General features: G+C 43.7%; 1 protein-coding gene across 2 annotated transcripts; it reads right to left on the bottom strand.

Moving 5' to 3' along the window:
• Positions 1 to 19536: 19536 nt before the first annotated feature.
• On the bottom strand, positions 19537 to 23635 carry LOC125172306 (uncharacterized). Of its 2 annotated transcripts, none has more exons than XM_047870149.1 (2): positions 23554 to 23635; positions 19537 to 20734 (listed from the first exon to the last, which is right to left on the bottom strand). In XM_047870149.1, exon 2 carries the CDS (start codon positions 20336 to 20338, stop codon positions 19733 to 19735), a length of 606 nt encoding a protein of 201 aa, XP_047726105.1. In that variant the 5' UTR covers positions 20339 to 20734; positions 23554 to 23635; the 3' UTR covers positions 19537 to 19732. The 2 variants fall into 2 exon arrangements, with proteins under 2 accessions (XP_047726105.1, XP_047726116.1); XM_047870160.1 differs by having other exon boundaries at positions 19537 to 20754; positions 23554 to 23613.
• Positions 23636 to 23992: the final 357 nt, after the last annotated feature.

The following is a 23992-nucleotide window of genomic DNA, read 5'->3' as shown; positions in this document are numbered from 1 at the left end:
ATATAAACCACATCTTCTGTATCCATTCGTCAGTTGATGGACATTTAGGCTCTTTCCATAATTTGGCTATTGTTGAAAGTGCTGCTATAAACATTGGGGTACATGTGCCCCTATGCTTCAGCACTCCTGTATCCCTTGGGTGAATTCCTAGCAGTGCTATTGCTAGGTCATAGATCTATTTTTAATTTTTTGAGGAACTTCCACACTGTTTTCCAGAGCAGCTGCACCAGTTTGCATTCCCACCAACAGTGCAAGAGGGTTCCCGTTTCTCCACATCAGGAGGTTTTCTTTTCTTTTCTTTTATAAAAAAATTTTTTTAACGTTTATTTATTTTTGAGACAGAGAGAGACAGAGCATGAACAGGGGAGGGGCAGAGAGAGGGAGACACAGAATCTGAAACAGGCTCCGGGCTCTGCGCTGTCAGCACAGAGCCCGACTGGGGCTCAAACTCACAGACCGCGAGATCATGACCTGAGCCGAACTTGGCCGCTTAACCAACTGAGCCACCCAGGCGTCCCGAGGTTTTCTTTTCAAGGGGGGAATCTAAAGGAGGTATGAAGCCTAAGATCAAATAATTAAAGGCATATGGTAATATTTTAGTTTCAAAATTAATGCAAATTTTGTGCAAATTTTCTTAGAAATTTCTTATAGACTGAAAGATAATATTCATGATAACCATTACAGTTTGTTTCTATTTTTTAATCTAAAAACACATAGTTTCTATATATACTAATATATATCGTTTTTAAACAAATCAAAATTTTAAGGTGTCTCTATTAATAACCTTCTATATTAGTACAATATTTATTTCCTATAAGCATTCAGATAAACCATGCTTTATTATTATTGTTTTTGATCCAGCACAGTGGCGCCCGAAAAAACATGCTGTAGAAAGAAAGAATTATTAAGGAAACGGAGAGCCTCCTCTGGAACTTTAAGGAATAAACTGCGAGGCATTTGGTCCTGTTAGCCCCACTGCGCACCCCGCGCAGTCACATTGAGACGCTGTTGTGGGAAAGCGGCTAGATAAGTTTTCTCCCACTTTTGGCTCCAAATCAAACAACTGGAAAATGAAAGCTATTACTCTCCTTCCCTTCACCATATGAGGACCCCGACCGGACTGCGGGGATCTAACACAACCGCAGGAGGGCCGGGTGAGCTTAGGTTGTTAACATCAGAAGGGAACGAAGAGTGGAGGAATGAGAAAGACCGGGCGTGACTCTCGAGAAAGAAAGCAGAAAAGCTGCTAGTCCTTACAGTGGGCGGGAAACCAGCCCTAACAACGGCCAGAGTGGGGTCGATGCCAAGCCTCCTAAGCATTCCAAGCACTCCAATTTTGGTTTCTTCTGACCCTACTCCTAAACCTCCTCCCATTCTTTTTGTCCTTTCTTTTCTTGTCATCTTTCTTCCTTCTTTTCTTCTTTCTTTCCTTCCTCCCTCCCTCCCTTCCTCAGACCTGCAACGAAAGAAAGCGGCACAGCCTGGAAGAAAGGCGCCTTTCCCCTTTTCCCCCAAATCTGCTCCTCCGCCGTGGGCCTCTGGGTGAGCTCGGCCCGGTCCTCACCGGTTCCTCCTCCCGGGTCATCCTCCCGAGTCCGCGTGGGCCAGGCGCCGTTTCCTCGGACGCCCCAACCGAATGCAGGAGCCTAGACGTGGGATGGGAGGATGCCAAGATTCGCTCGGCGTCCGGGTCCCCGCCCACAACTGAGGTCCTACCTCCGTCCGGCGGCCCCCAGGCTCCCCTCCAAGCCCCGGCGCTGCCCGCGCCCCCAGCCCTCGCTGCCCGGCCCCGCTACCTGGAGGCTCCGGGTAGCCTAGGTCCAGAGAGGAGCCGCCCCGCCCCCTCCCGTCCCCACCTCCGCGGTAACTGCCAGCTCTGCTGCCCTCACGCCCACCCACCCGCTCCGAGGAACGCTCCTTCCGCCTCTACGGTCAAACTCTGAATCAACCACATCCGTAAAACGAAAGAGAAAAGTTTTGGTATATGGTAAAATGTCATTACGAAATGATGTCCTCAAAACCAGTGAAATTTTTAGGCACTTAATTTTATGGATGATTTGGGGACACAGGGAAGAAATGAAGATGATTTAAAACTGAAGAGTTAGGGGCGCCTGGGTGGCGCAGTCGGTTAAGCGTCCGACTTCAGCCAGGTCACGATCTCACGGTCCATGAGTTCGAGCCCCGCGTCAGGCTCTGGGCTGATGGCTCAGAGCCTGGAGCCTGTTTCCGATTCTGTGTCTCCCTCTCTCTCTGACCCTCCCCCATTCATGCTCTGTCTCTCTCTGTCCCAAAAATAAATAAACATTGAAAAAAAAATGGTCAAAATGGTAAATTAAAAAAAAAAACTGAAGAGTTAAATAAATTTCGATAAGTAGATTTCAGGGAAGCAAAGTTTCGGAGCTGGAGGACCCAGCAAGGAAGCACTCCGCGCAGGCGCAGTTGCCGACCTGGCTGCCCGTCTTCCGCCTCCGCGGCGGGGCCTCACCGAGCTCCCGACTCCCCCGTGTGCCCCGTGTCCCGTGCCCCCGTGCCCCGCGCGGTTCCCAGCCTGGGGAGTTTGAACAGCGCCCCCACACTTCCCGTGACTATATCCGGTCTTCGTGAGCCCCAGGCACGCTTTTGCATTCCTTGGCCCCTCAATCCATAAAAGAAAAAAACCAATCTCTTTCAGGTCGGCTTTGGTTTTAAGACCTTACATTTATATTAAATATTTTCTTTGACCAAGAACTTCATTTTTCCCTTTTGATTTTAAAAGAAACTAAAAGAATTTTGTGAGGCCGTGAACTTCTTGTGAGGCCCCAGGCATTTTGCCTAGTGGCATAGTCAGCCCTGCTCGTTGTGCTGCTGATTCCTCTTGGCTCCGGGCAGTTGGTGCTCAATCTCCAGAGGTGGTGGGTTCTAAAGCTTCCCAAATAAGATTTTCCTTCCTCCGCCGCAGCCTCCACAGTTTTTGCCTTGAGAGATGCGGCAAAGGATTCAACAGCTGCCCGGCTATAAGGTTTTATGCTGCCTTCGAAGGACTCTATGGTTTTTGTAAATAAGCAAACCTCCCACAGATGGAAATTGTTCCTTCTCAGGCCATTCTGCTAACATTAGAACAGTAAACACAATAGTTTCTTTCATTGGAGTGAGTTGCGCAGATAAAAGAAACCTGTGAGTTTCCAACTGCGAACATGTGAAGCAACGTGCAGACGCCACGAGACTCACCGAGATGGAATCTGAGCACAGAAGGGCCAGCCAGGGCCCCGGAGCGGGGACATTTCCCGGCTGCGTGGAGTTCTCGCGGCTGCTGGCTGCGTGCCGCGTCTCCCGGAAGTCCACCGCGCGCGGGCAAGTTGGACAACCCGCCACGCCCCCACTCGGCCGCCCCCGCGCGCACGGAGAAAACCCCCACCGCCCACCCCGTGCACTGCAAACCAGGCGCCCCAGGGTTCCCGCGCTGGGACCGGCACCGGCCACTCCCGCTCCTGCGCCTCGTCCTTCCCCAACAGCTAACCAGAAACGTAAGTGAAAAATCAGAATTAGAGCATTTTTTGTACCATTTTATTAAGAAAGCTAAAGGAGGGGCGCCTGGGTGGCGCAGTCGGTTAAGCGTCCGACTTCAGCCAGGTCACGATCTCGCGGTCCGTGAGTTCGAGCCCCGCGTCAGGCTCTGGGCTGATGGCTCAGAGCCTGGAGCCTGTTTCCGATTCTGTGTCTCCCTCTCTCTCTGCCCCTCCCCCGTTCATGCTCTGTCTCTCTCTGTCCCAAAAATAAATAAAAACGTTGAAAAAAAATTAAAAAAAAAAAAAAGAAAGCTAAAGGAAAATCTCCCAACGTCTGTGAAGGCCAAATTCTTAAATTGAGTAATTAGAACAGATTACTAAACGGGCGGTTACTGTAGCCTCGTTGTCCCAGGAGATTCGTGCCCGGAATGCTCGCAGGGGACGTCTCAGGGGCCCTGGGCGCTTCAGACGGGCGGCGCCGCCGCCGCCCCGGGGATCCGGGCCACAGCGCGTGGGACCCAATCCACGGAGCCTTTGAAAGCCGAGGGGTGGCTCGTCTGGCAGGAGGAGGACGCCGCTCTCAAGCGTCTTCACCGCGAACGGCGGTCCCGGCGACGCCGGCGCAAGGAAGCTCTGCCGCGGGGCGCCTCTGGTTGCTTGCGGGCCTCGGGGCATTGAGGCAGCGGCTGGCGGCCCTGAGCCTCGCCTCCACGTGCTCCGCTTCTGGGTCCGTGTCGCCAGCAGTACTGGTGCAGCAGCCCGCAAGGGCGACGAAGCAGCTCTTGGTTGAAGTCCTGGTCGTCCCTAGAGAGCTGGCCAAGCTTCGGATACAAAGGGAGCGGCCAGGGCCCAGAGCTCAATGAGTGCAAAGTCAGCGGCGTGCTGGGTCCCTGCTCCCGCTGGGCCAAATCCCAGGCCTGGCGCACGCAGAGCGGATGGATGTGCCCCATGGATAGCTGTGCCCCATTGCTTCAGCGGCCCACGGGAGGGAAAGTGTGCACAGACTCCTTTCTTGCAAATTTATACTCTCCTGGGCGCAGGGCATAGGCCCACAGGATATTAAGATGGGTGGGGACGTTTTCTAAGGTGTAAATTGCCTCGGAAGTCGGAGCCCGATGAAATTAAGGGCAAAGTCAATCATCTTGGATGGAGTTATCTGAAGTTGAATTGATTTTGTTGACTGACATTAAAGAGTGTTTGTTTTAAAAGAAAATTTGGGTAGAGGGGCTTGGTCAAAACAAGCTATTTACAGGGTTACTCTTTTATTTACGAAAATCCTAGGGGCAACTGTGTGGCTCCGTCGTTAAGTGTCAGTCTTTGGCTTTGGTCATGATCTCAGGGTTGGTTAGGTCAAGCCCCAAGTTGGGCTCTGTGCTGGTAGCTCAGAGCCTGGAGCCTGCTTCAGATTCTGTCTCTCTGCCCCTCTCCTGCTTGTGCGCGCTCTCTCTCTCTCGCTCTCTCTCTCTCTCTCAAAAATAAACATTTTTTTATAACAAAAAATATTTTTTTTAAAAATCCCACGTGCCTGACAATTTTTGGTAACTTTCCATCCATTGATTCTCATGGACATGCCAGCAGATTTTACCCAGATGGCCAGAGTGAGAAGTGGCTGGCTATCTCTGCATGAAATCACACTGCTGGTTAGTGACATAAGTCAGATTCACACCCTCATCTTATATTTGTCTGTTTCCAAGTTAAAATAGCTTCAGAATTTCAGCCAATATGTATGATGGGGAGGGGGTCGAGATCTAAGGATCCAGATACTGTTTCTGTTCAAGGTCGGTCCATCATTTCTCTATATGGGACACTCAGCTAGGACCTAGCCTCTCTTATTGACATATTTTCATCTATTGGTTGGAGATAAAACTCAACATTTTACAAGGTAGCCTTTATGATTAAATTGGATACAAAGGCTATGTAATTAAATATCCCTGGCAGAAAATAAGTTGTTCTGTTACAATTACTATTTTCATTGTCATCATTGGTGATATGGCCACTGAGATAAATATAACATCAATAAATAAAATATAAAATGTCTTTTTGTATGTGATTACTCGTGGTGGATTGCTTTTTCCTTCCTGCATCATATCTATCGTGAAATTGAATCCTATTACATCCTTCCTCAAATATTTCAGACTTCGTACATCCATTTGGTAAATTTGTCAGTGCATCCTAACCTACATTTCCTTGATCAGATGTTTATCTTCAATGTAACAAAGTCAGTTTAATTCCAAGAGCATAACAAGCATGTTTTGAGCACCCGCCATGAGCAGGGTGCTGTGGTTGGTGCTGCACATGCAGAGTAGAAGAACGGGTTCCTGCTTTTGCATAACTCACATTTCAGGGGGAGAACAGAGTCACAGTCAAGAAACCATGGAGACACAGACAACTCTTACTCCCTGTGGTGGTTCATTTGGTGCCAGGAAAGAAAACTTCTAATGTTTGAGATGACTCCCACCAAAGACCATCTTTTTCATGAGCTGAGGAAAAAAGACAATGGTAGAGGTAAAATGAGAAATAAACAGGAAAAAAGAGGATAGGCAGTCAAAGCTGAGAGAGAGAGAGGGAGACAGAGAGGGTTGGAGGTAGAAATAAGGACGTAGTAAGGATGAAAACATGGACAAGAGAAGAAGCAGAGGGTTGGAAGCTCTGGTCAAGGCAGCTAGTATCACTAAGTCGAAGGAATTCATTGGAATAACATGGTATCTTTGCAGCTAACTCAGGGCATGGGACACAGATACTCCAGACAGAAAGCTCTGTTGGGCTGAGTCCAAGAGTGGGACAAACATGATTCAACATCCCTGTTCTCTTTGAAGGCTCAGCCTGCAGCTCACTGGGTTTGGTGGTGTAGAACCTTCCCAGAGAATTGTTTGAACCACAGTGATAGCTGCTTCCCACCAGTGAGGTTAGGGGGAGAAAGTCCGCATTGTAGATGCATCAGAAAGAAGCCTCTACAGTGAGAACCAGCAATGTGGCCAGACTGCAGATGATTTGCCCCCTTCTCAACAAAGTGGGGATCGCCGGGATTCAGACAAGATCTACTCATTATATTCCATTGAGATGTCTTAAAATCTCTTTTCATCTATGAGATCCCCATCTCTTTCATTTTTTTCCCTTTAATTTTGTGACGAGAAGCATATGTTAAGTACAGCATCTCCTCTGTTTTTTAAAGTTTCATTCATAAACAACTTTTCTGAGCATCAAAGCTAGGAATGTTCCACTGACCCTGTGTGTTGGCATGGAGCAAGTTCACCTTCAATATTGGGCATGTGAAGCAGCAAGGTTTGCCTAGGTAGCTACTTTCTCAAGACAAGAATTAAGTGATTTCAAGAAGACAAGCCAGATGGGGCACCCGGGTGGCTCGATGGGTTAAGCGTCCGACTTCGGCTTAGGTCATGATCTCACGGTTTGTGAGTTCGAGCCCCACATAGGGCTCTGTGCTGACAGCTCAGAGCCTGGAGCCTGCTTCGGATTCTGTGTCTCATTCTCTCTCTGCCCCTCCCCCACTTGTGCTCTGTCTCTGTCTCTCAAAAATAAATAAATGTAAAATAAAAAAAGGGAAAAAGAGAAGGTGGAATATGCACCCTAATGTCCATAGCAGCATTATCAAAAATAGCCAAACTATGGAAAAAGTCCAAATGTCCATATATACAATATTCCATAATGGAATATTACTCAGCCATCAAAAGGAATGAACTCTTGCCATTTGCAATGATGTGGATACAACTAGAAAGTATTAACGCTAAGTGAAATAAGTCAGAGAAACACAAATACCATATGATATCACTTATATGTGGAATTTAAGAAACAAAACAAAGGGACAAGGAGGAAAAAGAGAGGAAAGCAAACAATAAGAGTCTCAACTATAGAGAACAAACTGAGGGTTGATGGAGAGAGGTGAGCCGGGAATGGGCTAAATGGATGATGGGATTAACGAAGGCATTTGTTGTGTTGAGCCCTGGGTGTTATATATAAGTAGTGAATCACTAAATTCTACTCCTGTAAACCAATATTACACTATATGTTAACTAACTGGAACTTAATTAAAACTTGAAAAAGAAGACAGAATATTTTATAGACTTCACAATCATTGAAATTGATATGCAAAAATGTAGATGGATTTTAGAATAAAACAACTCCGTTTCTTATCCACCTATACCAAAAATGAGTTTTGGTCTATTGTTAAGGAAAAAGGTAGCATGAAAGAATATAGATTTGTGAGAATGGTTAACAAGAACATGTATAGGCAGGGATTGGACTTCCTCAGTGAGAAAATCAAGGACAGTCTCTGCGTGGGGCAAGAGGGTTCCTTTTTCTAGGGTTTGGGGTTCTGGTCTTAGAATGAGGAGGCCTTGCCTACTGATTGCTGTCTTATTGCTAATCTTTTTGCTTTTGAGAAAGAAGTCAGGTAAAATGCAAGCTCCTTAAGGGGGAAAACCACAGTAGAGTCTCTCACACCTAGTGCAGAAATTGGTAACAGCTGTGGGCCAACCTTACTTAATGAAGGGGCGGATGTGATTTGGAGCTTACAGGATATCCGGTTAGCACTAGTTATTGCATAGAATCGGTAAGTGTCTGATTCTAATTTGAACCCTTATTTTCCCCTATCAGTAGACTACTTCTAAAGGGGCTCATTTTTTTTTCTAGGGGCCATAGGGTACTCTCAGCAATGAGATTTAAAATGTAGCTTAATTTTCTCCATTTTATATTATAATTTCCTGCAATCCTGTCAAAATTGATACAGCTGTTTGTCTTCAACCTTGTGTAACAATCCTTGGTGAATTGAAGGGATTAAAGAAGGGGCAGTAGAGGAAATGCATCCTGAAACAGAATAACCCTTTTGTTGCTATCAGTGCACAGACAATAGTATGCTCTTAGGGTGACTATGTCCTGGCACACAGCGGGTGACCAGCAGTGATGTGAGCGTTTCTTACAGAGAAGCTGGGAATGTTGGGGTGGACCACAGTGAGGACTGTGATGTGATGGCTCTGTGGACAATATAGGAAGACATGAGAAAAACTCATGTTTGCACATAAACTTGACATAGGTAACAATAAACGGGAAGGGAATTGACCCTTGGAGTCCATGTTATGATTAAATTCTAAGTCCCAGTTTCAAAACCAGGATAGGGACTTACAGGCTCAGCTTGGGAAAAGATGCCAAGACTTAGGCCAACACCCAGTACCCAATTAACACAAGGGTTAAGCATAAACTTGTCTACTCCTGCAGACATATGGATGGGAAGAGGGGAGCAGTGGTCTAAGTACGGGAGGGGTTGGATGGTGAATCCCACAGTAATGCACCAGAGGCTACTTCTTCCACTATTAAGCATGAAGACTGTGAGAATATTACTATTTTTGGCAAAGCTGACTTTTTCACACAATTTTTGTTCTAGCAACTCATGCTGGAGTATAGTATATAAATTGGATTGCCATGCTGCATTAAATAGAAGACAGTGTCTTCCAATAAAGACAGAAAGGTGTCCTAATACCTGACAAGTCAAATTATTGATGTGTGTGTGTGTGATACGATTTTTTGGAGGGGAATGATTTTTACATATTTGCATTTGTACTGGTGTGTTTGATTTTGTATAAAACTATAAATGCACTCCAAGGTATCAATACTGGTTACCTATCATTTAGGAGGTTGGGAGAAGGAGGGGGGAAGTTCTGTTTTCACTTGACACCTAACTGTTCTACTCATGTAAAAATATATTTAAATTTTAACAGTAAAAGTATTGAGAAATTATTAAGAGACAAATAAAAGGATTCTAATGCCCATTTACTTTACCTTTAAATTATAATAAATAATATTTACTAAGAAATTACTATATGAGAGGCATTATATTAAGAGGTTTTATTATCCTATTTAATTAGGTGCTGTTATTAAGTGCATTTTACAGGTAAAAAATGTAGAGGTGCAAAATTTAAGTAGTATTTCAGCATGAGGAACTCCCAAGCAAATGTTTGGCTGAGTAATGTGCATCCCCATTGGGAAATCCCCCCTCTGTGTGCTGTAGTCACCCAGGCACTGTCTACTCTCTACAACGCAGGTGTTCACACATTCTTGACGTCTGGAGACACACATTCAAAGTCACATGGCTAATGAGTGCCTATGCAATCTATTTAACTTCCCTTTTTTTCAATAAGGAAGGATTAAAATGATGCACATTTCTTTTTTTAATTTATGTTTTAGTTAGTTCATATATAGTGCAATTTTGGTTTCAGAAGTAGAATTCAGTGATTCATCACTTACATACAACACCCAAACATACAACATCACAAGAAGTGCCCTTCTTGGGGCATCTGGGGGGCTCAGTCAGTTAAGCACCCAACTTTGGCTCAGGGCATGATCTCACAGTTCATAATTTCGAGACCCTAGCTGGGCTCTGTGCTGACAGCTCAGAGCCTGGAGCCTACTTGGGATTCTGTTTTTCCTCTCTCACTGCCCCTCCCCTGCTCACACTGTGTGTGTGTGTGTGTCTCTCTCTCTCAAAAATAAATAAACACTAAAAAAATCTTTTTAAAAAATAAGTGCCCTTCTCAATACCCATCACCGTAAATGATGTACATTTCTTATAAGATATCAGGAAAATAATGGGAACTTTTACAACCAGAAATGGAAAGTATCCCTGTAAATGGACTAGATAAAGGGTCCTGAGAGCAGGAGCAGCCTCAACTGGCAAGTTATCATCTACTTCAGCAGTGATCCCCAAAAGCAGGCTTCAGCTTTCTGTGTCAGATAGCAGGGATATATCTATCCAGGTGTGAACTGTGAGTGGATGCTTGTGTTGTAGAGAGAAAAAGGGGCCTGGGTGGCTATCACTCATAAGAGTGGGGTTTCCCAATGGGAAGCTCCATTACCCAGGCGAAGACCTAATGAGCAGCCCACAAGTTCACATGCCTCTCCCTCCAAACTGCACCAAACAGGGCACCGTTCTTCTTAACTCTCCTAGGCAGAAACTGCTAAGACAGAGGATAATTTATTAGGGGATCTGGAATTTACACCATCTAAATTTACAATGTTACTTTTAAATGAAAATTCTATGGGTCTCTAGTGCCAGGAAAGGCTTCTTGAATAGCCACTTATAACACTTTTTTTAAATACTCTCTTTATTTTATATTCTACCTGGGAAGTATAGTGTCACAATACCTAAAAACTACAAAGCTCAGCGGATGTGTGTGTGTTGGGGGCGGGGGGGAGGGGTCATATAATCTGACCAAATGAAGAAAAAAAAAATGTGAACACACTTTCCAACACTATCAGATCTCTCTTATCAATCCCTTGGTTATATTTCTGATCAATTTCATAATTTACTAGGTCAATATCATATATTTGATCAGTGTTCTTATCAGTAATTAAATCTTTCAATCAAAACCAACTCAAAAATTTGATCCTTCTTTTAAATTATCTATCAAGTATGACTATGCTAGTAGGTCCTCTTGGATAGAGGTCTCTGAGATTTTTATGGTCCATAGATCCTATTTGGGCCACAGAAAGCCACCATTTATTTGCCTGCCCTCTGTCCATGACTTTATTAATCTTGTTCTAGACTCAGAGTCCTTAAATTTGATGTTCTCTCTTGATAACTGCTCCCTCAGATTTTGTGTCACGTTTTCATCACATTATTCTGATTTAACTTGAAAAGACACTCCCATATCTCTAATAATTCTATTTTGACTCTCCAAGGTAACATGGCACCCTCCCTGTTACCTTCTTTTCAATGGATTTGTAGAACATTCTTGATAGCACTTATTATACTAAAATAGTCTAATGCATTTATTTGCTGGCATGCTTACTGTCTGTTCCTTCGAACAGAGGAAAAGTAGATGTCACTGAAAAAAAGAGAAAAATACCTTTCCTGGAAGGTTGGTTTTTTTTTTTTCCCATTTTGCTTCTCTGAAAACACTAGTAAGCTTGCTATGACCACCTAAATGCTAGCACGACCCACTCAGCAGACTCAACCAAAACCACACTCAACGCAGTTCTGGTTAATGTCATTCAGGAAGAGCATGTTTATGTATCTCCTCTCACCAAGCCAGGCTTCCTGAAACAATCTGCACTGAAGGTTAACACCAACATCTGTTTTCAGCACCTTGTTTTCTAATGACTAAATGTCCTAGGCTAGAAGACTGCTGCCTCCTTCTCATCTCTCTTGGCCTCTTGGCCCCGACATATTGTTTTACCATCTACAAGCCTGAGGGATTGGAGCTTCATCTGTCGTCGTGCTGCAAGGGTTTGGCTGTCTGCCTGCAGGAGGCAGGAGCCCTGCCTACTGCCTGCCCTGCACACCACAGAAGCCCGGGTCTGGGCCACCTCCAGCAGCTGAGAGGAGGCTCGGGGGAATGGCACACCTCCTGCAATGAGAACTGCCGGGACAGGGGGGGAAATGATGGGGACTCAGAGATTTTGTGCAGTGAGAAGCTGGAAAGCTACCAGACTGGTCTGCCTTAGAGCTGATACTTGGGTTCCTCTGGTCCAGCATTAGCCTCATGGAGCCTAATACTGGAGGTCAGGGCTGAATTAGACCCAGAAAACACCAGGGCAGGTGGTTGTGGAGAGAACTGCAAGAGGGTATCCACATAGGGAAGAGTCCCCAGACTTTGCCCTTCTCTAAGCCTACCTGGGTGGCTGAGCCTCAGTGCTTCCCTCCCCACCTGGGTTAGAATAATACCCGCTTAGCCCCATTGCTAGTCACTGCCTTCCCAGGATTCAGAGGCCCGGAGCCTATTTAGCCTCTAGGATGGCTTTTCAAAATCATGCCTTCCATTTTATTTCTAAGGACTGCATAGTTTGGGATTGTACAGATGTACAATGATTTTTTTTCTAATCTTTTACTGCAAAGCACCCTTGTTTTTATTCTTTTTTTTAATTTAAATTTTAGTTAGCATACAGTGCAATATTGGTTTCATGAGTAGACTTCAGTGATTCTTCACTTACATACAACACTGTGCTTATCATAACAAGTGCCCTCTTTAATACCCATCACCCATCTAGTGCATCCCATCTCCCTCTGTCAACCCTCAGTTTGTTCTCTATGGTTAAGAGTCTTTGTGGTTTGTTTTCCTCTCTTCTCTTTTTTCCCCCTTCCCATATGTTCATCTGTTTTGTTTCTTAAATTCCACCCACATATGAGTGAAATCATATGGTATTTGTCTTTCTCTGGTTGACTTATTTTGCTTAGCGTAACATTCTAGTTCCATACATGTCATTGCAAATGGCAAGATTTCATTCTTCTTGATGGCTGAGTAATATTCCATTGTGTATATATATACCATATCTTCATTTGGGCTCTTTCCATAGTTTGCCTATTGTTAATAGTGCTTCTGTAAACATTGGGGTGCATTTACCCCTTCAAATCTCTATTTTTATGTCCTCTGGGTAACTCTAGTAGTGCAATTATTGGATCATAGGGTAGTCTAATTTTACTTTTTCAAGGAACTTCCATACTGTTCTCCAGAGTGGCTACACCAGTTTGCATTCTCTCCAACAGTGCAAAAGGGTTCCCCTTCTTCTGAATCCTCACCAACACCTGTTGTTTCCTGTATTGTTAATTTTAGCCATTCTGACAGGTGTGAGTTGGTATCTCATTATGGTTTTGATTTGTATTTCCCTGATTATGACTGATGTTGAGCACCTTTTCATGTGTCTGTTAGCCATCCAGATGTCTTCTTTGGAAAAGTGTCTATTCATGTCTTCTGCCCATTTCTTCATTGGATTCTTTGTTTTTCAGGTGTTGAGTTTGGTAAATTCTTTATAGATTTTGGATACTAACCCTTCGTTTGATATGTCATTTGCAAATATCTTTTCCCATTCCATTGGTTGCCTTTTAGTTGTGTTGGTTGTTTCCTTCACTGTGTAGAAACTTTATATCTTGATGAGGTCCCAATGGTTCATCTTTGCTTTTATTTCCGTTGCCTCCAGAGACATGTCTAGTAAGAAGTTGCTGCAGCCAAGGTCAAAGACATTGCTGCCTGTGTTCTCCTCTAGGACTCTGATGATTTCCTGTCTTGTATTTAGGTCGTTCATCCATTTGGAATTTATTTTTGTGTATGGTGTAAGAAAGTGGTCCAGTTTCATTCTTCTGCTTGTTGCTGTCCAATTTTCCCAACACCATTTGTTGAGAAACTGTCTTTTTCTATTGGGTCCTCTTTCCTGCTTTGTCAAAGAATAGTTGACCATATAGTTGTTGGTCCAGTTCTGGGTTTTCTATTCTATTCCATTGATCTCTGTGTCTGTTTTTGTGCCAGAACCATATTGTCTTGATGACTACAGCTTTGTAATATAGCTTGAATTCTGGACTCAGGATGCCTTCAGTTGGTTTTTTCTTTTTCAGAATTGCTTTGGCTATTCAGGGTCTTTTGTGGTTTCATACAAATTTTAGAATTGTTTCTTCTAGCTCTGCAAAAACTGGTGTTATTTTGATAGGGATTGCATTAAGTGTGTAGGTTGCTTTGGGTAGTATTGACATTTTAACAATGTTCTTCCAATCCATGGGCATGGAATGCTTTTCCATTTCTTTGTATCCACTTCAATTTCTTTCATACATGCTCTGGTTTTCAGAGTACAGATCTTTTACCTCTTTGGTTAGGTTTATTCTTATGTATCTAATTGTTTTTCATGCAATTGCAAATGGGATCGATTTTTTAATTTCTTTTTCTGCTTGCTTCATTATTGGTGTATAGAAATGCAAAAGATTTCTCCACACTAATATTATATCCTGTGACTTTGCTGAATTCATGTATCAGTTCTAGCAATTTTTTGGTGGTCTTTCACGTTTTCTGCATAGAGTATCAGGTTGTGTGAAAATAGTGAAAGCTTGGCTTCTTCCTTGCCAATTTGGATACCTTTTATTTCTTTTTGTTGTCTGATTGTTGAGGCTAAGACTTCCAGTATATGTTAAATAGGAATTGTGAGAGTGGTCATCCTTGTTTTGTTCCTGACTATGGGGAAAGTTTTTCCCCATTGGAGATGACATTAGTTGTGGGTCTTTTGTATATGGCCTTTATAATGTTAAGATATGTTCCATCTATCCCTATACTTAGTTAAGGGTTTTTATCAAGAATGGATGCTGTATTTTGTCAAATGCTTTTTCTGCATCTCTTGACAGGATCATCTGGTCCTCATTCTTTCTTTTGTTAATGTGCTGTATCATGTTAATTGATTTGCAAATATTGAATCAACCCTGCATCTGAGAAATAAATCCCACTTGACCAAGGTGAATAATTCTTTTAATATAGTATTGAATTTTATTTGCTAGTGTTTTATTGAGAATTCTTGCATCCATGTTCATCAGGGACTTAGGCTTGTTATTCTCCTTTTTAGTGCGGTCTTTGGTTTTGGAATCAAGGTAATGCTGGCTTCATAGAATGAGTTTGGAAGTTTTCCTTCCATTTCTGTTTTTTGGACAGATAGAGAAGAATGGGTATTCATTCTTCTTTAAACTTCTAATAGAATTCCCCCTGAGAAGCCATCTGGCTGAGGACTTTTGTTTGTTAGTAGATTTTTTATTGCTATTTCAATTTCTTTGCTGGTTATGTGTCTGTTCAATTTTTATTTTTCTTCCTGTTTCAGTTTTGGCAGTTTGTAAGCTTCTAGAAATCTGTCCATTTCTTCCAGATCGCCCAGTATGTTCGCATGTAATTTTTCATAGTATTCTAATGGCTTTTATTTCTGTAATGCTGGTTGTGATCTCCCCTCTTTCATTCATGATTTTATCTATGTGGGCCCTTTCTCTCTTCTTTCTGATAGGTCTGGCTAGGGGTTATCCATTTTATCAATACTTTCAAAGAACCAGCTTTTAGTTTCGTTGATCTGTTCTACTCCTTTTTGTTTGTTTGTTTCTATATCATTTATTTCTGTTCTAATCTTTATTATTTCCCTTCTTCTGCTGGCCTTCTTTAGGCTTTATTTGCTGTTCCTTTTCTCCCAGCTTAAGGTATAAGGTTAGGTTGTGTATTGGGAACCTTTCTTGCTTCTTGAGATAGGCCCGAATTGCAATACATTTCCCTCTTAGGATTGCCTTTGCTGCATCCCAAAAGTTTTGGACTGTTGTGTTTTAATTTTCATTTGCTTCCATGTATATTTGTATTTCTTCTTTACTTTTCTGGTTAACCCATTCATTCTTTAGTAGGATGTTCTGTAACCTCCATGTATTTGAGGGCTTTCCACGTTTTTTCTTGTGGTTGACTTCAGGTTTCATAGTGTTGTGGTCTGAAAATATGCATGGTATGATCTCAGTCCTTTTGTCCTTGTTGAGGACTGATTAGTGACCAGATGTGTGATCTCTTCTGGAGAATGTTCCATGTGCACTGGAGAAAAGTGTGTATTCTGTGCTTTAGGATGAAGTATTCTGAATATATCTGTTAAGTCCATCTGGTCCAGTGTGTCATTCAAAGCCATTTTCTGCTTAAATACTCTGTCCATTGTTGTAAGTGGGGTGTTAACATCCCCACTACTGTTGTATTATTATCATTGAGTTTCTTTTCGTTTGTTATTAATTGATTTCTATATTTGGGTGCTCCAAGTTGGGGAAATACATATTTACAATTGTTAGAATCTTGATGGATATACCCCTTAATTATGATACAAGGTTCTTCTTCATCTCTTGTTACAATCTGTTGAAAATCTAGTTTGTCTTATATAAATATGGATATTTTGGCTTTCTTTGATATCCATTATACAAAATGATATAATGGATAATGATATCCATTATAATGGATATCCTTGATATCCATTAACATGATAGATGGTTCTCCATCTCCTCACTTCCAATCTGCAGGTGTCTGTATTTCTAAAATGAGTCTCTTGCAGGCAGCATACAGACAGATGTTGTTTTTTTATCCACTCTGATACCCTATGTCTTTTGATTGGAACATTTAGTTCATTTACATTCAGAGTGATTATTAAAAGATATGAATTTAGTGCCATTGTGTTACCTGTAGATTTGGTGCTTCTGGTGATGTTCTCTGTTCCTTTGTTGTCCTTATTGCTTTTGGTCTTTTTTTCTCCCCTCAAGGAGTCCTCTTAAGATTTCTTGCAGGGCTGGTTGAGTGGTCACTCACTCCTTCAGTTTTTGTTTGTCTGGAAAACTGTTTATCTCTTCTTCTATTCTGAATGACAGCCTTGCTGGATAAAGAATTCTTGGCTGCATATTTTTCCCATTCAGTACATTGAATATATCCTGCCACTCCTGTCTGGCCTGCCAAGTTTCTGTGGACAGATCTCCTGTAAACCTGATCTGTCTTCCCTTGTAGCTTAAGGACTTTTTTCCCTTGCTGCTTTCAAGATTCTTTCCTTGTCTGTGTATTTTGTGAATTTGACTATGATATGCCTTGGTGATGGTCAACTTTTATTGAATCTAGTGGGAGTTCTCTGTGCTTTTTTTAATTTGATATCTGTGTCCTTCCCCAAATTAGGGAAGTTTTCAACTATACTTTGTTTGAATAAACCTTCTGCCCCTTTTTCTCTCTCATCTCTTCTGAGACTCCTGTGATAGGAATGTTATTCCATTTTAATAAGTCACTTAGTTCCATAAGTCTGCCTTGGGGATTTATTACCTTTCTTTCTTTCTTTTTTTTTTTTTTTCAGCTTCACCTCCCCGCCCCCCATAATTGTATCTTCTTTTTTACTGATTCTCTCCTATGCAAATCTTCTTATCTATCCTCTTTTTTTTTTTTTTTTTTAATTTTTTTTTTTTCAACGTTTATTTATTTTTGGGACAGAGAGAGACAGAGCATGAACGGGGGAGGGGCAGAGAGAGAGGGAGACACAGAATCAGAAACAGGCTCCAGGCTCTGAGCCATCAGCCCAGAGCCCGACGCGGGGCTCGAACTCACGGACCGCGAGATCGTGACCTGGCCGAAGTCGGACGCTTAACCGACTGCGCCACCCAGGCGCCCCTTATCTATCCTCTTTTGTATGACCTCCATTTGGGTTTACATCTCAGTTTTAGTATTTTTAATTTCAACCTGACTAGATTTTAGTTCTTTTATCTCTGCATAAAGGGATTCTCTAGTGTCTTCTATGCTTTTTTCAAGCCCAGCTAGTATCTTCACAATCATTGTTTTCTATTCTAGTTCAGACATCATACTTATATCTGTACTGATTAAATCCCTGGCTGTGAGATTAACTTCCTGTTCTTTCTTTTGAGGTGAATTTGTACGTCTCCTCATTTTGTCCAGAAAAGAAGAAGGGAAAAAAACAAAAAGGAAAAAAGAAAAATTTTTAAAAACCTAGATCTTGGATGTGTGTGGTCTGTGTGTTAAATGAATCTAGATCTGAAATAAAATAAAAATATATATAAGAATTAAAAATAATAAAGAAAATAAAAAAGGGATTGAAAAAAGAAACGAAATAAAAAACCCATAATAAAAAATCACAGAATAAAAGTGAAAAGGAAGCTAGATCCTATTTACCCTAGAGCGAAGGTTTTGCAGCACTCTGTGATCAGTAGACTCCGTGCCAGCACGTTGTTTGTGCTGGTCTCTAGAGGAGGGGCCTGTTGCACTGATTCTCACTTGCCCTAGTGGAGATTCACCTGTGGGGTGGGGAGTTTGGTGTAAGCGGCTCTGGCCTCCACTAGGTGCCGCTCTTTTGCTTCCTGAAGGTTTCAGCGCCGAGGGGTGGGATGAACGTGGCGGACCGCTCTCTAGCCCCAGAGCTCAAAGTTTCCGCACCCCCAACGTTTCGGGGAACCCTCACAGAAGAGCAACCAATCACCCCTCTTGTGTCCCTGATTTCGGTCAGAACCCTGCATTCACCCTGCCTATGTTCTGAGCTTTTTTTTTTATCTCAGGCGCGGGACTGGGTTTCAAAACACCCCATCTTAGGGACGGCCCAGCCTCGACCTGTGTGACCTGCGTTGTTCCCCTGGAGGACGGTATCACCCTGTTTTTGCTGCTTGCCGGGTGTGCAAGGAAGACGGTCCCACGACCAAGCAGCAGTTCGGAACTTACGGCAAAACAGAACAGAGAGCAGACACCCCAGCTCACTGCTCTCCCTGCTCCGATGCCTTGGAACAGTGCCGCACACTGGAGCCACCCTTTCTTCTTGCGACCCAGGGGATCCTCAGGCCATGCTGGCACTCCTGGGACTCCATGCCGCTTTGCCACCTGAGCACGTTTGAGCCAGGCATGTCCTCACGGGAACCGACTTCCCAAAGTTGAGATTTTGTGTTCCACTGCTTGTGATGGTTGGCGATGGCTTCCCTCCTTTCCTGCGGCCACACCCACTGCTCTGTCTCCACCAAGCAACCCTCTCCACCTCGTCCCTTCCAAACCAAGGACCCTTTTCTACTGGTAGACTTGCAGTTTTTGTTCTCTCAGACCTCTGGTTGGTTTCTTGGGTCTTCTGAATGATTTGATAACCATCCAGCTGTCTTCAAGGAAGGAGACAAGCTTAGGGTCCCCCTCCACCATCTTTTTTTTTTTTTAATTTTTTTTCAACATTTATTTATTTTTGGGACAGAGAGAGACAGAGCATGAACGGGCGAGAGGCAGAGAGAGAGGGAGACACAGAATCGGAAACAGGCTCCAGGCTCTGAGCAGTCAGCACAGAGCCCGACGCAGGGCTCCAACTCACGGACCGTGAGATCATGACCTGAGCCGAAGTCGGACGCTCAACCGACAAGCCACCCAGTCGCCCCCCCCCCCATCTTAACTCCTCCAGCAGGCTTGTCTTTATAATTTCTTGCTTGTAAGAAGTAGAATTTCTGGGCCCAATTAATGCTCATTGAGATGTTTAATACAAATTTGCCAGATTGCCTTCCCAAAGAGCTTTTCAAATTCATTCCCAAAGTGAGTAACTGAGAATTACTTCTTTCTGTATGTTTACCAACATTGGATAAATTCTACACATTACTCAGTGCTCCTCGCTATAAATGAACTCAATCTCCTTCACCTATTTCACCCATTATCCCCCCTCCCCTCTGGTATTCATTGTTTTAATTTGCATTTCTTTGATTTTAATGAGCTCCCACCAGCCTTTCAGCCCCGAACCCACCACTCCCTTCCGGTCCTGACCACACCCGCCCAAAATTAAATCCACAGGCTGAGAATAAGAAGAAAAGGCTTTAATTGTCGTGTGGAACTCGAGTAAGATTAGAATTTGTGTCGATTCTCGGTGGTCCTAGAAGAAGTTTTTCAAGATACTGATTCCATGAAGAATGTTTTCTAATGTAAAAACCTGTAGGTAATTGAGGACAGGTAAAGTAAATAAGGAAGGTTCTCCACCAGAGACCTCAAGGTTCATCTCGGTCCGGCCAGTCCAGCGAGGAGAAGTCCACACAGACAGAATGAGGGCCCCATAGGGTGTCGGGCTCCTTCCAGCGCATCGGTTGAAGGGGCGCTGTGGGCCCCGGCGACGATGCTGGAATTCTTTCCCTCTCCGGCTTCCACCTTGCCTTGAGCCACGGTTTTCAGCAGCTTCCGGGGACGGCCTGGGCTCCTGGAGGCGGTCTGGCCGTGGGTCTGTACACCTCCGCTGGCGCTGGCATCTCCTGGCCGGTTCAGGGTCCATCCGGCAACACGGTCTGTCACATGTGCCTCTCGTGGAGGTGACTGTAGCTCCATCGCGGTCTCAGCCGGGACGTGAGGGTCTCGGCAGCGTTTCTGGCCCCTCTCAAGCCGGAGACCATCTCCGTGCCAAGAGCCAGCGTGGCGCAGCCTCCTGCACGCACAGGGGTTCCAGTCCCCGCACAACTGGGGGCGTTGGCAGGAGGGGCGGCTCAGCGCCGGGAAGTTATCCAGCGCCCAGGCCCAGGCCTGTTCTCGGTTCAGGCCCGGGGGCATGAGGGGCTCCGGACGTGCCCACCTGCAAGACGGCCCTTCCAGCGTGGGCAGATGGGGGTCCATGGCTTCAACCTCTGACCGGGCCGAGACGTGCAGCCAGTCTGGGAGAAAGAAGATGCATCCAGCGCTGGGTGTGCCCTTTTATAGCGCTCGGTCGTGTGTAGGATCTCAGAAAGGACTGTCCTGATACTTGGGGCTGACCCTCATTAGCCTTGCAAATTACCTCGGAGCCGGATAAGATTAAGGAGAAAACTGCATCATTGTGGGCGGCGCTTTTGAGAGTTTGAAGGGTTTCAGTGATGGACTTAAGGGAGGAGCAGGGAGAAGGAAGGTCTTTGGGGAGAGAAGTCAAGTTCCTGGCTGTTTACCGTCGCTGTAGAAAGCCTCTCTCCTTGTCAGGCACACGTAGACAAATCACACTTCTCATGTCCCTTCTTTTAGAGTATCAGAGACGATTGCCTGGTGTTAGAGATGAGACCCTGAGCGTTAGATGAAAACAAGAGCATAAACGTAGTTTATGCTGGAGCTGAACTGAGAGTATATGTAGGTCAACAAGTAAAGAAGTAATTCGTAGAGGTGGGAAAAGGAAAGTCCCATGCCTTCCTTAAAATTGTAATTTTTTAGTATTTTCCATTCACTTGCAAGTTTATAAAATTGTGACATGTACATTTCTGTCTTATTTTTTCTTTGTAAGTAGGCTTCACGCACAGAGCAGAGCCCAGTGCAGGGCTTGAAACCACACCGTCAAGATCTAGACCTGAGCCTAGATCAAGAGTTGGACACACGTAACCGACTGAGCCACCCAGGTGCCCTACATTTCTCTTTTTAAAAATGTTTTTAGGGGCGCCTGAGTGGCTTAGTCGGTTAAGTGTCCGACTTCGGCTCAGGTCATGATCTCGTGGTTCACAAGTTCGATCCCCGTGTAGGGCTCTGTGCTGACAGCTCGGAGCCTGCTTCCGATTCTGTGTCTCCCTCTCTCTCTGACCCTCCCCCCATTCATGCTCTGTCTCTGTCTCAAAAATAAATAAACGTTAAAAAAATTTTTTAAATAAAAATGTTTTTAAGTTTATTTATTTATTTATTTATTTTTAGTAATCTCTACACCCAGCATGGGGCTTGAACTCATTACCCCAGGATCAAGAGTCACATGCTCTTTGGACTGACCCAGCTAGACACCTCTGTTACATGTACATTTCATCTGTGGTTTCCATTGCTGACACACTAACCTCCCATGAGCCCCTGCCACATTTTACCTATCTGCTGCCCCACAGTAGACACTCAGAACGTCAATTACCCAACTTCACCACATATAATAGTCCTTGTGAGAGAATTTCTCTAAAATATATACCCAGGAACAGAGTTATGCCATGAAAAAGTTGAGTAACCTAAATTCATTGAGTAATGCCATATTCTTCAGGAGACAGGCAACACGTACCCTCCAACAATAATGCCTGAGGATTACTCCATGCATACATTCCGCACAAACACTTGGAATGACCCAGTATGCTAACACTTGCCAGGGATTTGGTTATTCTGAACAGATCAACAGTGGTAGTAGTTGTGGATTCGTGTTTTCTGATTACTCTTTGGGACCCACTTTGCTCTGTGGTTCTAAAAGCCATTACTGTTGTTCAGTCTAAACTATGTCCTCATTATTCCATTAAATTAAAAAAAAATTATCCCCTAATAAGTTATTTGATGCTTCAACTATTTGAGCATATTTCATTTCTGTTCCTAAAAAGCATAAAAAGAATACAACAGTGATACCACATTCAACATTATATTTACTTATTATAATCTTTTCCTTTTAACCATCTTAGAAGAATGATTTAGACTTCCTTAATAACGTGTAAATATTGGAAGTTTTTCTTTCTGTTTTCAGGATATTTTAAGAATGTTTGTTTTATATTGATCGTGATTTTTTAGATGAAACCATAAACTTTAAAGAAGAAAAATTTCTCTCAATATTTCATCTTGAAACCTGACATCTTTCCTTTCTTACACATCCTTCCATCAAGAATGAAATAAGCCATTTCAGGGGTGCCTGGGTGGCTCAGTTGGTTAAGCATCCGACCTCACCTGAGGTGATGATCTCCTGGTTCGTGAGTTCGAGCCCCTCATTGGGATCTGCACTGACAGCTTGGAGCCTGCTTCAGAATGTGTCTCCCTCTCTCTCTCCCTCCCTCCCCAGCTTGTGCACGAACGCTCTCTCTCTCTCTTTCTCTCAAAAATAAATAAACATTAAAAAAAAAGAAATAAGTCATTTTAATCAAGAATTTGAATCCCTTCTTTATGTGTTAATTTTCTTAGCATAGGGGTCCTGGGACAGGAACAAGGAGCTTCTCCAATCCCCGTTGGCACAAAGTAGTCCAAAGATGGAGTCATGCAGAGTCTGATGTGGTTAGGAGCTGAGACTGGTGCTGCTGGTAAGGGTGGAGGGTTGAGAGGACCCTGAAACTAAAGACCAAAGTGTAGCTCCCTAGCTAGAGCAAGCAAGAAAATTATCCAGGAGAAAGACTCCATGCTTAACCTGACTCCTGCCTCAGCCTGCTCACACAGCCTCTCCTGGACTTCTCTCTGGGGCTTGCTCTGCTGGGGCAGGATCTCTTGTGACCAGCTGACCTCTGCAGGAGCCCACTTGGCAAGGAACTCAGGGCAGTTTCCAGCCAATATCGCTCAGGGAACTTAAACTTCATCTCAAACAAGTAAAATTTAGTTCCTCGGTTTTGTTGAAAGCAAAATACCATTCATATTACATAATTTTCTTATTTTAAAAAAAGTTTATTAAACCAGGTTCAAACTCCTAAAAACAAAAAACACAGACATTGAAACAAGAGCACGTATCTTTTGCCTACCAAATTGAAAAGATATTTATTACCCATTGATATTACCAATGACTGTCACATTGTAGGGTAATACATATTTCTTACACTGCAGTTAGGACTGTATTTGGTAGAGTAACACAGTGATGAAATTTACAAAGCACATATTCTCACACATATTCTCGAAAAACAAAACTTAAGTGGCAGTCTGTTACACACAGTGCATGAACAAGCACACATCTCCCCCCAGCACACACACAATCCGCCCACAAGATCGGCATGTTTATAGTCAAAACTAAGAACTGGGAAAAGCAATAGGAAGTACGAATTAAGTCGTTGTAAACCGCCAAAGAAATGTATCTAGGGTAAATGAAATTGAGAAAGTTCATTTTGTAGGCAAAGCTGGCTACATAAAGGTATGTATATTATTGTTCAATTTCTGTGCTACATACTTACATACAGATATACTGTAACTAGAAAATTGACAGGTTCACAATAGCTTCTCAGAAACCTTGGGGGTGGGGCAGATGCGTGTTAGAATTCATCTAGTTGGGGAATTCTAAAGTGGCCGCACCTGCTGAGCCCGACACTCTTGCCTTATTGTTCGGTATTGTTCTCAAGGGAGAGTTCCCTCCCACCTCCAGGATGGAGTCCCTTCGGTGTTGGGAGTTAAGGCACCTTGAGAAAGTCACCTCGCAGAGATGCAGATTGCAAATGAGCACGCCCGCTCCACGACCTCAAACCCTCCGCTCTCAGCAGGGGGGCCGGTTTCTCAGGTCACGTGTCCAGGTCACGACGTCCCTCACCTTGCACCTCATTGACCTTGAGGCAGGTCAGCTCGGGAGACGCTGGCAGGCGCTGGGCCAAAAGGCCGCAGAGAGTCGAGGGATAAGGG

This window comes from Prionailurus viverrinus, chromosome A1, assembly GCF_022837055.1.
Source record: "Prionailurus viverrinus isolate Anna chromosome A1, UM_Priviv_1.0, whole genome shotgun sequence".
NCBI lineage: Eukaryota > Metazoa > Chordata > Mammalia > Carnivora > Felidae > Prionailurus > Prionailurus viverrinus.
Note: the sequence above shows the minus strand (reverse complement) of the source record. Positions and strands in the feature narration are given on the sequence as shown.